This window comes from Aquarana catesbeiana, linkage group LG12 (genome assembly GCF_042186555.1).
Source record: "Aquarana catesbeiana isolate 2022-GZ linkage group LG12, ASM4218655v1, whole genome shotgun sequence".
Classification (NCBI taxonomy): domain Eukaryota; kingdom Metazoa; phylum Chordata; class Amphibia; order Anura; family Ranidae; genus Aquarana; species Aquarana catesbeiana.
The window spans coordinates 50,326,214-50,339,897 of NC_133335.1; the positions used below are offsets into that span (position 1 = coordinate 50,326,214).

The 13,684-nt window shown below is 42.9% G+C and overlaps 1 protein-coding gene across 2 annotated transcripts in view; it reads left to right on the forward strand.

Annotated features, from left to right (window-relative positions):
• ITGA3 (integrin subunit alpha 3) overlaps nucleotides 1-13,684 on the forward strand; it is a 123,740-nt gene that overhangs the window by 85,871 nt on the left and 24,185 nt on the right. For both annotated transcript variants that reach the window (XM_073607741.1, XM_073607742.1), the window contains exons 14-17: nucleotides 3,569-3,666; nucleotides 4,910-5,072; nucleotides 7,370-7,438; nucleotides 10,190-10,269. In XM_073607741.1, coding sequence (XP_073463842.1) covers nucleotides 3,569-3,666; nucleotides 4,910-5,072; nucleotides 7,370-7,438; nucleotides 10,190-10,269 — 410 coding nt within the window. The remainder of the gene's footprint in view (nucleotides 1-3,568; nucleotides 3,667-4,909; nucleotides 5,073-7,369; nucleotides 7,439-10,189; nucleotides 10,270-13,684) is intronic.

The window sequence follows — 13,684 nt, forward strand, 5'->3', positions numbered from 1 at the left end:
TGGGGTTAAACTCTAAAAATGGACAGATACGAGGTGGTATCAAAAAATTTTCGAGACTAGTTTTTGCCAACAGATGGCAGCAAAAGGCTGCACACCCAGTCACAGGGAACACCAACCTTCATAAGTCAGTGTGCCAAAGACGTCATCCTGTGTACATTGGGAACTGTGCAACTGTCTGCTATTTCATCATGGACAGCAAGTTAGAACAAAGAGAAAACGTGAAATTCTGCGTGAAATCTGCCACAGACGTTTGACATGATTCAGTAAGTTTACGGCGTTGCTGCAATGAATCGTTGGAGGTGTTTTGAGTGGCGCGCACGATTGTCCTTCGATCATCATGTATAAGTTACCCAATGGTTTTGACTTTTTCAGAGTTTGAGCTTGTTGATGGTCTTCGTGTTCTTTTGTCATCTCCCAGCACTTGAAGTACATGTGCCACTCAAAACACCTTGAATGACTCATTGCAGCATCCCCGTTGTTGTCATCCTTGATATCATTGCTGTCCATGGTGAACTAGCAGACGTGGTCAGAATAGCACCAGTTGCACAGTTCCCGATGTACACAGGACGATGTGTTTTGGCACACTAACTTATGAAGGTTGGTGTTCCCTGTGACTGGGTGTGCAGCCTTGTGCTGCCATCCTTTGGCAAAAACTAGTCTCAAAATTCTTTGATACCACCTCGTATGATTGTGAAGGGTTTTCCGATACAGTGCAACCAGATTTTAGTCTGTGTTGTAGCTCAACTTTTGGACATCTACATGACAGCTGTAATCATGCTATTTCTAGGTGGGGGGAAGTTGTAATGAGCTCTATGCGCAACCTTCCTATTCTATGTTAGTTATAGGTTTCAGGTGTGTGTGCTTGTTATTTCCGCCAACTGAATGCAGGCGTTGACCCTGTGCCTTCTGGTTGATGGATTCCACTTGGCATGGTTACTGGTCATGAAATGTGTTGGCTGTAGTTTCTGATACATTTTTACTGGACCATTTGTAGACTTCTCAACCAACTTCTCAACCCTTCCTTGACACTTTAGTTGAATGTTTACTGGTCACGGATCAGATCCAATTATGACCACCCTGTTGGTTGGTAACTGTAACAGATGGTGTAGATAGATTATTATTTTTTCCATGAGAGCTGTTAGTCACTATAGCAGCCTTTCTCAACCTTTTTAGCTCAGAGGAACCGCTGAAATAATTTTTAGGCTTGGGGAACTATACTATTTTATTCTAAGCAAAACTATGCTTGGTTTATCTGTAGATGGCAGTGTGATGCTTCTATAGTGACCTCTAGTGGTTGTTTTTGTAAATGTGTAATTATGTAAGCTGTGTTTTCTCATACGCTATGTGGGTAAAAGTATGTGGCCACCAGACCATCACACCTACTCTATATGGATAAAAGTATGTGGATACCTGACCATCACACCTACTCTATATATGGGTAAAAGTATGTGGCCACCAGACCATCACACCTACTCTATATGGATAAAAGTATGTGGATACCTGACCATCACACCTACTGTATATATGGGTAAAAGTATGTGGCCACCTGACCATCACACCTACTCTATATGGGTAAAAGTGTTTGGAAACCTGATAATCACACCTACTCTATATGGGCAAGCCTAGGTTCACATTTGGAAATAAGAAGAAAAGGCCGCACATCCAGAGGTTCCAATTGCCTTTATTAACTCACCGTGATGACACCAGGGACACCAGCAACCAGTCACATAGACGCGTATCACACATACATCTTGTGTTTAATCATTAAGCACAAGAGGTACCGGTATGTGTAATACGCGTCTATGTGACTGGTTGCTGGTGTTCCTGGTGTCATCACGGTGAGTTGATAAAGGCAATTGGAACCTCTGGATGTGCGGCCTTTTCTTCTTATTTCCAATTATTTCCATAGAAATACAGGTTCCATCCAGATTCATCATATACACCTGAAGCAGCGGTTATTCCTTTCTTCTGAATTAGGTTCACATTGCTGTGGGTTAGAAATCGTGTTTCAAATTACAACCCGGCAATGCAGTCCGACTTCGGGGGCGATTTGACAGGCATCTGTGCAGGTTCATGCACAGAGGTCTATACAAATCGCCCCCCAAAGTCGCCAAAAGTAGTACAGGAACTACTTTTCAGAACTGGCTTTTGCATTTCGGACGCTGCCATTGCCGGCAATAGCCACCGATCTGGCATGCGATTTGACATGACCAAATCGAACCAATGTGAACCTAGGCTCAAAGTATGTGGACACCTGACCATCACACCTACTCTATATGGGTAAAAGCATATAGACATCTGACCATCACACCTACTCTATATGGGTACAATTATGTGGACACCCGATAATCACACCTACTGTATATAGGTAAAAGTATATGGATGCCTGACTATAACATTTACTCTATATGGGTAAAAAGTATTTGGACACCTGACCATCACACCTATTCTATATGCGTAAAAGTATTTAGACACCTGACCATCACACCTACTCTGTATGGATAAAAGTATGTGGACAACCAACAATCACACCTACTCTACTTGGGCAAAAGGATGTTTACACCCCTCCAAATTAATGATTTTAGAGGTTTATAATGAAGGGTACCATTAGTGCCATAGCATACAAAGAACTTTTAGACAACTATGCTCTTGTAGAAGGGCCTTTTATGTTCCAACATCACAAAACCAGCTCCATACACACTTAGTATGATGAGTCTGTTGTGGAAGAACTCGAGTGGCCTGCACTGAGACCTGACCTCAACCCTACTGGTCACCTTTTTAGGTTGAATTAAAACATCAATTACAAGCCAGGTTGTCTCTTACAACATCAGTATCTGGCTTCACAAAAGCCTTTTTGGCTGAATGGGTACAAATTCCCACAAACACACTCTATAATCATATGGAAAGTCTCCCTAGAGTGGAATGGAAGAGTGGAAGCTGTAAAAAACCACAAAGATGGAGCCAAATTCCTTAAAGTGGAAGGAAAGGCTGTGCAATAATCCACTTTTTAAATGTAATTCCCCATTTACTGCATATAGTTTGTAATAAATCTCAATGTAAATACCCTTTCCTAAACTTTTTCCAAGCAGTCTTGTGAACGCAAAGCTGTGGGGAGTGTGTCTACCTGGGCAGGGCCTTCAAACACAGCTAAATCCTTCGAGAAGTGACATTATCCCACCAGTATCTATAGCTCTACACAGGGTTGTCAGCTCTGAAAGAGTTGCAAAGAGAAGGTGATGAGCTCACTGGAACTTTGCGATCACATGACCACTAGAAAAAAGAATAAAAAAATAGTTTTTATATTGAGATTAAATACAAACTGTATGCAACAAATATAAGAGCAGTGTGGAGGCAACAATGGAAGGATCGGTTATTGCATAGCCTTTACTTCTACTTTAATAATGTCCATGGTTTAGGGATAGACTGTCCATTAAGCTTACTGTATATAGGTGTGATGGTCAGGCATCCATAAACTTACTGGATGTTGTTGGTAGGAAATCTTATATTGGTGACTTGCCCTTAAACTTACAATATATAGTATATATTACATAATATATTCTTGTTGTAGGTTGACTTCCAGAAGGAGTGTGGAGCAGATAACGTGTGTCGGAGTAATTTACAGATGGAGTACGAATACCTGGGAGAAAACAATGTGACCCTTCCAAGGTGTGAACCTACACAGTGATCTAGATTTGATAAAATGCAGCCAAAACAGTAAATCTTAGCCTGGGTTCACACATGTTCGGCTGCAGTTTGCAGTCCAGGGTCAGGTGCATTTCTGTCCACCGGTTCAGGTGCAAATTTTTCCCTGAATTTGCACCTGAATCAAGCCCAATAACACACAGGACCCTTTTCAAAACCACACCGCGGACCCCTCTGACATGTGTGAACTGGCTCCATTGAGAGCTGGTCACAATAACACGTTATAAGACTTGGATGAGGCTAAAAACGCATCCAATTCGCATATATGTGAACCCAGCCTAAAAGTGCAAATGTGGATAAAAAAATGGCATATATGATGTAGATGGTCTCTAGCGTTAACACTTTTTTTTAACAATTTTTATTACCTATAAATTATTAATAAAGCGCACATAGTAAAAATATAGCTAACACCAATACAAATAATCAAAAGTGTAATTATACATCACCAACGTTCAAAATATATAATGAGTCCAGCCAAAAAAAGAATCCAGCCAAGAAAAAAATCCTCTGTGAGAAAGGGAAAAAAAGAAACACAATTTCAGCTTTTCTTCTTTTTTTTTAATCCACCGCTATAAATCCCCACAAAGCACCACTGTGACATCATTCCTGCACACCATGCATATGTCAGAAATCACTCACCAAAAATCCACGACCTTACCAATAGTAAGATTTAAAGAAAATGTGTTTTCCCATAATGAACATCTTATGTCTATCTTCATATATCACATCCCAATGTGCAATACTGTCTACACAAAAAGAAATTTGAAAAATACTCCCAATGGGGCCATACAGTTAAAATCTACTTATTATGAAATATTATGTTATATTATAGAAATAAATCTATAAAATGAATATTTATATCTCTATTTATTATATTGAATTAGGGATTTAGAATTATGCAAAAACTGCTGTTGATGCTAGTGAAATATTTTATCATATATGTCATTTTTATTTTTCCCATAGATGCACAGTAATTCAATTTACTGAAGCCAGATCAGATTTAGTGTGGCTGATAAACATTGCATGGTGTTATTTGCCTTACTGAATAGGCTCTTTTTTGTTTGTCACTTCTCTGCTTAGGAGGGGAGGTGGGTAGCTCCAAAGCTGCAGATGACAATAACTCACATGTCTCTGCTGTGTAGTTCATCTTATGTTGCATTACAGCTGCATCTTCTCAATGCAAAATTTGTCTATGTCTTGCCCACAGGGTAAATGGGAGCCAGATCCTCCATTATGACCCCAATGTGAACAAGGTCAACCTGCGGGTAATTGTAACAAATACCCCGATCCCCACGTCTCCAGCAGATGACGCTCATGAGGCCGTGCTGAACATAACCTTTCCAGATGTGCTGGTCTTTTCGTCTGTATCAGTAAGTAACACTCTCTCTCTCTCTCTCTCTCTCTCTCTCTCTCTCTCTCTCTCTCTCTCTCTCTCTCTCTCCCGCTACACAGCCAGTTGCATAATGAGCATTATTCAGTAATCCATAGCAGCCTATTTATTTCAGCTAACTAGATACATCTGTTAACAACTTACAGTTGAAGTTTAACAATATATAGGATACAAGGTGGTATACAAGGATACAAGGTGGTACCAAAAAATTGGGAGACTAGTTTTGTAACATATAAAAGAAAAAAAGGCGCTTCTAAGTGCAGAATTAAAACTTTTAATATCCCCAAACAAGATAAAAAACACTTACAGAATCAAGGATAAGAAGAAATATGTCATCAAAATGGGACGCGTTTCAGAACTACTGATTGGTTCCTTCTTCAAGTCAATGACCAGGTCATTGGCTTGAAGAAGGAACCAATCAGTAGTTCCGAAACGCGTCCCATTTTGATGACATATTTCCTGTTTTGCGGTCCATGCTGGTTGTTGTCCCCTCCCTCTGATGTTATTTCCGGGATTCATGCTCCATGCTGACTCAGACGACGCAATTGCTTCACCAGTGTTCCCAGAACCTGGGGTGTTCACCTGCTGGTTATCCTGGGACCTTCTGCTGCTGCATATCATTATCCCTGGAAAGCTGCGATACACTGGGGCCTCCTGATGCCGGATCACCTGCTTCATATATCCATGTTATGCCTCTTCTTATCCTTGATTCTGTAAGTGTTTTTAATCTTGTTTGGGGATATTAAAAGTTTTAATTCTGCACTTAGAGGCGCCTTTTTTCCTTTTATTTGTTTTCTATTAGAGATTGCTTCCCTCTTTGAGTGCAGCCCTAAGTGTTTGAAGACCACTTCATCCATCCAACAAAGACACTAACTGCCAGGTCCTGACATTCTGAGCGCCCTTGACATACGTTTTATCTACTTTTGTAACATGCCAACAGATGGCATTTCCCTGCCTTTTGAGGGTATATACAAGGTGGTATCAAAAAGTTTCAAGACTAGTTTTGCAACATGCCAATAGATGGAAGCACAAGGTTGCACGCCTAGTCACAGGGAGCACCGACCTTCATAAGTCAGTGTGCCAAAAGACATCGTCCTGTATGCACCGGGAGCTGTGGAACTGGTGCTATTCTGGTCACGTACGTTACCACATCTGCTATCTCATCTTGGACAGCAAGTTATAATAAAGAGCAAACTTGAAATTCTGTGTGAAACTGGGCAAATCTGCCACAGAGACGTTTGACATGATCCAGCAAGTTTACGGCGATCCCGCCATTAGTCGTTCAAGGTGTTTTGATTGGCACGCGTTATTGTTCTTCAACGATCAACATGCACAAGTTGCCAAATGGTTTTGACATTTTCGGGGGCTGAGCTTGTTGAAGGTCTTCTTGACCTCTCATGGTCTTCCAGTGATGTTCTTCCGCTCATGAAGTTGAAGTCTTCCAGTGATGTTCTTCCACGCTTAAAGTTGAAGTCTTCAAGTGATGTTTTTCTGCTCATGAAGTCTTGACTCATTGCAGCATTGCCGTTGTTGTCATGCTGTCCATGATGAAATTGCAGACGTGGTAATGCACGTGGTCAGAATATCACCAATTGCACAGCTCCTGATGTACACAGGATGATGTCTTTTGGTATATTGACTTATGAAGGTCGGTGCTCCCTGGACTGTGTGTGCAGCCTTGTGCTGCCATCTGTTGGCGTGTTACAAAACTAGTCTCAAAACTTTTTGATAGTATATCATTACCTTAAAAAAAACATTAAAAATATGCTCAAAAGGTGGGGAAGTGCTGGTATTTTTGCTGGGCCTAAAACGTGTTGCAGGGCTTTTATCTTTGTGTTGTCAGATTGTTATCAACTTTAAATGATTAGGGATTTGTGAGAGGATTATCTGGCACTCTTTTTGTTGATTTCTCATGGATTTCTCAATCTGGAGGATGGTTGCTTTTTGTGGCCCCAATAAAAACTTGTAACCTTGAGATGAAACCTTCCTCGCACGTTCTCCCGCGCTGTCAGACCAGACTTCTTGTCCCCAAATAATGGTCAGGAACCAATCATAAACCATGCTAGGTGGTGATTAGTATTTTCAACCACTAGAAAGGCTTATTATCGCTCCCAGAGACTTTTCAGTTTGATCACTACAGTCCACAAGCAGAGGTTTTCCGTACCATTGTTCTCCATATTATTCTGATTGGGTGATGTGGGTTATAGAACTTTGCGTGTAGCACTCAATGCCACACATGACCAATCAGAGCTTCATTGTGTTTCTCTGATCTTGCAGAACCGATTATGTACCTTTGAGGGAACTATCCTGTGTAATCTTGGAAACCCATTTAGGAGAAACCAAAAGGTGAGTCAGAAAGCTCTGTCTGCATCCTCTTCCAGCAATTTTTCAAAAAGGGAAAGTATTTTAGTGAGCGTGTTCGAGCTTGCTTCTCCATAAACGTAATTAATATAGATTTATAAGTAAGCCACTAGAGGGAGCCCTCAGTGTGATTAACCTCTATTTACAACTTTTAATAAGATAGTAACACAGGGAGGGCATTCTTTTCAGTATGTTGGCTAATTCATAGACCTTAGTGTGTTACTCCTATTTATATTTAACATCCAACAGAGAAGGATACCATACTAAGATAACATGGAGGTTTACCACTTTAAGACCAGTCCTTTTGTGACATTGTTCACATGTAAAAATCAGTATTTTTTGCTAGAAAGTTACTTAGAACCCCAAAAATGATAACACAATATTTATGCAGCATTTTTCTTAAACTCCACTTTTTAAAAAATATATATTTTAATTAATTGTAATTCACAAAAAATATATAATACCCATTTTTTTAATTAAAATATAAAAGATGATGTTACGCTGAGTAAATAGATACCAAACATGTTATGCTTTCAAAATTGTGTCTGCCCGTGGAACAGCACTAAACTTTGGTACCTAGTTTAGGTTTACACAGGTGTTCTGGTGCTAGAATTATTGTTATTGCTCTGGTATTCAAAGCAGTACCTCATGTGTGGTGCGATCACCGTATACGCACGCATGAGGAGGAGTTATGGAGATGAGAGGGGATGAGTAGGGCTTATAGAGATGAGGTGGGGTTGAGAAGGGGTTATGGAGATAAGAAGGGAGGGAATGAGGAAGGGTTATGAAGATGAGAAGGGAGGGGATGAGGAGTGATTATGGAGATGGGGAGAAGGGCGGGGAAGAGGAGTGGTTATGGAGTTCAGGAGAAGGGAGAGGATGAGTTATGGAGATGAGAAGGGATGGGATAAAGAGGGGTTTTGGAGATGAGGAGAAGGGAGGGGATGAAGAGGGGTTATGGAGATGAAGAGAAGGGAGGGGATGAAGAGGGGTTATGGAGATGAGGAGAAGGGAGGGGATGAAGAGGGGTTATGGAGATGAGGAGAAGGGAGGGGATGAGGATTGGTTTTGGAGATGAGGAAGGGATGAAGAGGGGTTATGGAGATGAGGAGAAGGAAGGGAATGAGGAGGTATTATGGAGAGGAGGAGACAGGAGAGGATGAGGAGAAGGGAGGGGATGAAGAGAGGTTTTGGAGAAGGGAGGGGATGAAAAGGGGTTACGGAGATGAGGAGAAGGGAGTGGATGAGGAGGGGTTATGGAGATAAAGAGGGATTATGGAGATGAGGTGGGGTTATGGAGATGAGGAGAAGGGAGGGGATGAGGATGGGTCATGGAGACAGGAGAGAATGAGAAGAGAGGGGATGAATATGGGTTTTGGAGATGAGGAGGGGATGCAGAGGGATTATGGAGATGAAGAGAAGGGAGGGGATGAGGAGGGATTATGGAGAGGAGGAGACAGGAGAGGATGAGGAGAAGGGAGGGGATGAAGAGGGGTTTTGGAGAAGGGACGGGATGAAGAGGGGTTACAGAGATGAGGAGGGTTGTGGAGACGAGGCGAAGGGAAGGGATGAGGCAGGGTTATGGAGCTGAGGATGGGAAGGAGATGAGGAGGGAGAGGGCATGAGGAGGGGTTATGGAGATGAGGAGAAGGAAGGGGGTGAGTAGGGCTTATAGAGATGAGGTGGGGTCATGGAGATTAGGAGAAGGAAGGGAATGAGGAGGGGTTATGGAGATAGGAGGAAGGGAGATGAACAGGAGGGGTTATGGAGATGAGGAGAAGAGAGGGGAGGAGGATGGGTTTTGGAGATGGGTTATGGAAATGAGGAGAAGAGAGGGGCTGAGGAGGGGTTATGGAAATGAGGAAACTCAAGGGATGAGGAGGGGTTTTACAAATGAGGATGGGTAATGGAGATGGGGAGAAGGAAGGGGATGAAGAGGAATTATGAAGATGAGGATAAAGGAGGGGATGAGGAGGAGTTATTAATATGAAGATAAAGGAGGGGATGAGCAGAGGTTATTGAGGTGAGGAAAAGGAGGGAGATGAGGAGGGGTTATTTAGGTGAGGAAAAGGGAGGGGATGAGGTGGGTTATGTACTGTAGATAAGGAGGGGATAGGAAATTGGGAGAGGTCTGTGTATTTTGTAATCCATCAGAAATGAAGTAGGGCTGACACCATGTGCTTAGGAACACAGAGCTGTGTTGTGGTGTTAGAGAAGAAGGCAGGAGAATTCTATATTTCTGGCACATAGACAGGTATTTTTCTGTACTGGTAGTGTGATCAAAGGGATCAAGCCTGTGAAAATGTGCATGTATTGCAGAGATGTACTATGTTTTTTAATTTTGCCTTGACATACACTTTAAAGCCCAGCTCCACCCAACACATTTTTTTGTTCTGGGTAAGTTGGAAAATCATTAGAACCTCTATCTGGTTTTCATTGTTGTCTCCCCAATGATGGGGTTTCCTCTTGGTTCCTGTCCTGGTAGTTCTACCTATTTTTTAAATGTGCTTTTAATACTGTTTTTGACTTTGAGAAGATTCTGCTCACCTCCTACCTTGATGACCATGCAGGAAGTGATAAGTGATCATTTCTGCCTATTGGGACACAGTAGTAAAAACCCAACATGGGCTCTAAGTTTTTACACCCTATCCAGTGCTTTAAAAAAATATATGACCCTCATGGTTCAGTATAAGCAGCTTATCAGTGATAATCTATAACTTTCTTTTTTAATTGTAGGCGGAGGTCAATGTCACCTTTGAAGTAAAAGGAATTACCTTACAGACAAGAGAAGTGACTACTCGACTCCAGCTGTCTACGTAAGTTTATATGGGGAAACTTTACACAAACTGATGCAAGCTTAAAGCAGAACTTAAAGCGATATTAAAGGCTATAATTTTTTTTTTTTTTTTTTTTAATAACAATCATGTTATATTACCTGCTCTGTGTAGTGGTTTTTGCACAGGGCAGACCTGATCCTCCTTTTCTCAGGTCCCCTGCTGGTGCTCCTGACCCCTCTCTCCTGCCAAGTCCCCCCATAGCAAGAAGCTTGCAATGAGGGCACCCAGGGAGGTAGCTCCGGCAACAACAGCTGGGAATTCCCAGAGCCATGGTGTCACCCATAGGCTACCATAGTCCCAGCCCTTGTCTGCACTCCCTCCTCTCCCCTGCGGCAGCTGCTCACTGACTCAAGAGAGCCAGAATTGTGGGATGACATGTCCAAACCAGAGCAGAAAATAGGTAAGTACATGGATCTTTTATATAGAGGTTTGGAACGATAGTTGGGGGGGGGGGGGGGGGGGGTATTTTTAGGAATAGATGGTGTTAGGATTTTTTCTGCTTTAAATCCTAAAATTACAAAACAGAGGCCATTTGTAATTGGTGGAATTTTTAAGGTCAAATTGGTTGCTCTCAGTTGAGATGTGTTACAGCTTACATCAGGTTTTCTTTTGCCATTCGTATCTCCATCAGAAATCACTTACAGTTGTCACCTGCAAAGTAAGGTTGGTAAATCTTCCAATGGGGACAGCTATTTGGGTGGTATTTTCAATTACTCTTTGGAGATTTCCACTTACTTCCTGTCCTTGGGACAGGAATTCAATGGAAATGTCCATAGTGGGAATGCAGTATACAAATCTGGCAGAGAATCCTATTCTTCAATATGCTCTCCAAAACTTCAACCGTTACTAAACGTATTTATTTTTATTAAAATAACAACATATTATACTTACCTGTTGTATGCAATTGTATTGCACAGAGCAGCCCCAAACCTCTTCTTCTGGAGGTCCCCTGCTGGGGCTCCTCATGCTTCTGTCAGAAACCATGAATCGGACTGAGACAGAAGTATAGTTAAATCACACTTGTTTAACAATAATAAAAAAGATAAACAGAGTAAACGTAGTCAAAACATAGCCAGAGTTCAGGAACCAGAATGTATAGGCAGACAAGCCAAAATGTCAGGGAGCCAGAGATGAGCGTAGTAGAACAGCAAGCAGGATCTGGAGCCAGAAGGAATGTCAGCCAAGCAAGTCTTTAACAGGAACACAGGATTGCATCTCTAGAGATGTGACCAAGGTGAAGGCAGAGATCATCTGGGCTGGACGGCTTAAAGAGGAGTTCCACCCAGGGGGGCCGTCAAAAAAAAAAAAAAATTAAAAGTCAGCAGCTACAAATACTGCAGCTGCTGACTTTTAATTGGACACTTACCTGTCCCTGGGTCCAGCGATGCGGGGCATCGAAGCCCCGCTCGTCCCCCCCCTCCGCTCGTCGGCGCTGGCATTTCAACTGTGGGCGCCGGGCTGTGGCTTCACAGCCTGGCACCCACTGCGCATGCGCGAGTGGCGCCGCGCACCGTGATTGGCCGCTCAATCACCTGGGACCTGTAATGGGTCCCAGATGATTGACAGGAGGGAGGGAGCAGAGCCCTTCCTGTGCCGAGGGGGGAGTGATGTCACCAGCCCAGGCAAAGGAACAGGCAGACTACGAGGGACCACCTAGCAACAGGCATTTAGAGGTAAGTGAAAAAAAAAAATATCCAAATGTTTTTTTGGTTTTTTTTTTAGAATTTTTCCAGGTATTTTTGTTTTTTGGGTGAAACCCCACTTTAAGTAGGCAGGACTGATGAGCAGAATATCATCAACAGGTGAGTCACTGTGGAGAGATAGGAGCTGGCAATTAGCCGACAGCTGAGCAGCCAGCTTTGAGAAGGAAGACAGCTTCCTCCCTTCCGAGTGCCCCTATAGCAATCCTTTGCTATGGGGGCACTTGTGCTGTCTTGATCCCGAGCTGGGCTCTGCATCCAAAGACACACACAGGGTGGCCCAGCCCCACCCCATTCCCTCCTTAAAGGATTTGATTAAGCACTTGCTGACAGCCCTATAGTAGTTTTACTGCTACAAGGCAGCAGCAGCTGTGCGCAGGATCACGTATGTATATGTGATCCAGCACGTCTGTCTGCAGGGGGTGTGTGTGTGCCACCGACAGGCTGCTTCTGCTGTGATTATTCACAGTAGAAGCCAATCTGCAGGTGCCAGGCACTGGATGTCCTCCAGCACCCGCAGATTGTCGGGCAGAGACTCAGAACAGAGCTCTGCCTATGTAAACAAGACAGAGTTCCATTCTGACAGGGGGAAAGGGATGAATTTTGTGTTCCTGCAAAACTCAAATCCATCTCTTCCCCTAGTAAAAGCAGCACACATAGTAAACACAAACACTGGTTAGGCACACAGTTAACCCCTTGATCACCCCAGATGTTTAACCCCTTCACAACCAGTATCATTAGTACAGTGACAGTGTTCATTTTTTTATTTATTGGATTTGTTTTATAGCAGAAAGTAAAAAATGTTTTTTTTCTTTTTCAAAACTGTCCTTTTAGTTTTTGTTTCTAGCGCAAAAAATAAAAAACGCAGAGCTGATCAATAACCACCAAAAGAAAGCTCTTTTGTGGGAAAAAAATGACATCAATTTTATTTGGGTACAGCGTCGCACGACCACGCAATTGTCCGCTGTATCGCAAAAAGTGGCCTGGTCATGAAGGGGGGTAAATCTTCCAGAGGTCAAATGGTTAGCAGCAGCAGGGGCCAATGGCATTAAGAGAACGAATTAAGGTAAAAAAACCCTTTAGGCTCCATTCACACATGCTGCGGTCGTGGCTCACAGCATGGGGTCCAGTGCGTCCCTGTTCGCCAATTCCGGTGCCAATTAGGTCCGAATTTTTTCCTGAATTCATACCTGAATCGCACCAGAAGACGCACAGGACCCTTTCCGAATGCGGACCGCGGCTGCCCCAGAGCTGTGTGAAACGGCTCCATTGAGAGCCGGTCACAGTCTCCTGTCATGCGTATTGAATGCGGGGAAACCCACATCCAATTTACATTTATATGAACCCAGCCTTAGCCTTTAAAATCACTTTTAGCTTTATTTGGAGTAGGGTTGCGCAGATACCACTTTTTTAAGACCGAGTACAAGTACGGATACATTTTTTAAAGTACACGCCGATACCGATAATTTGTTTTAATGTCATGTGACAAAGCACAGAGGGGCACTGATAGGTGCCACTGATATGCAGCACTGATGGCGGCACTGATAGGTGTCACTTATGGGCACTGATAGGTGGATCTGATGGGTGGCACATATGGGCACTGATAGGTGGCACTGATGGACGGCACTTATGGGCAATGATAGGTGGAACTGATGGGCAGGCAGTGGAACCAAAATGCAGCACTGATTGCATTG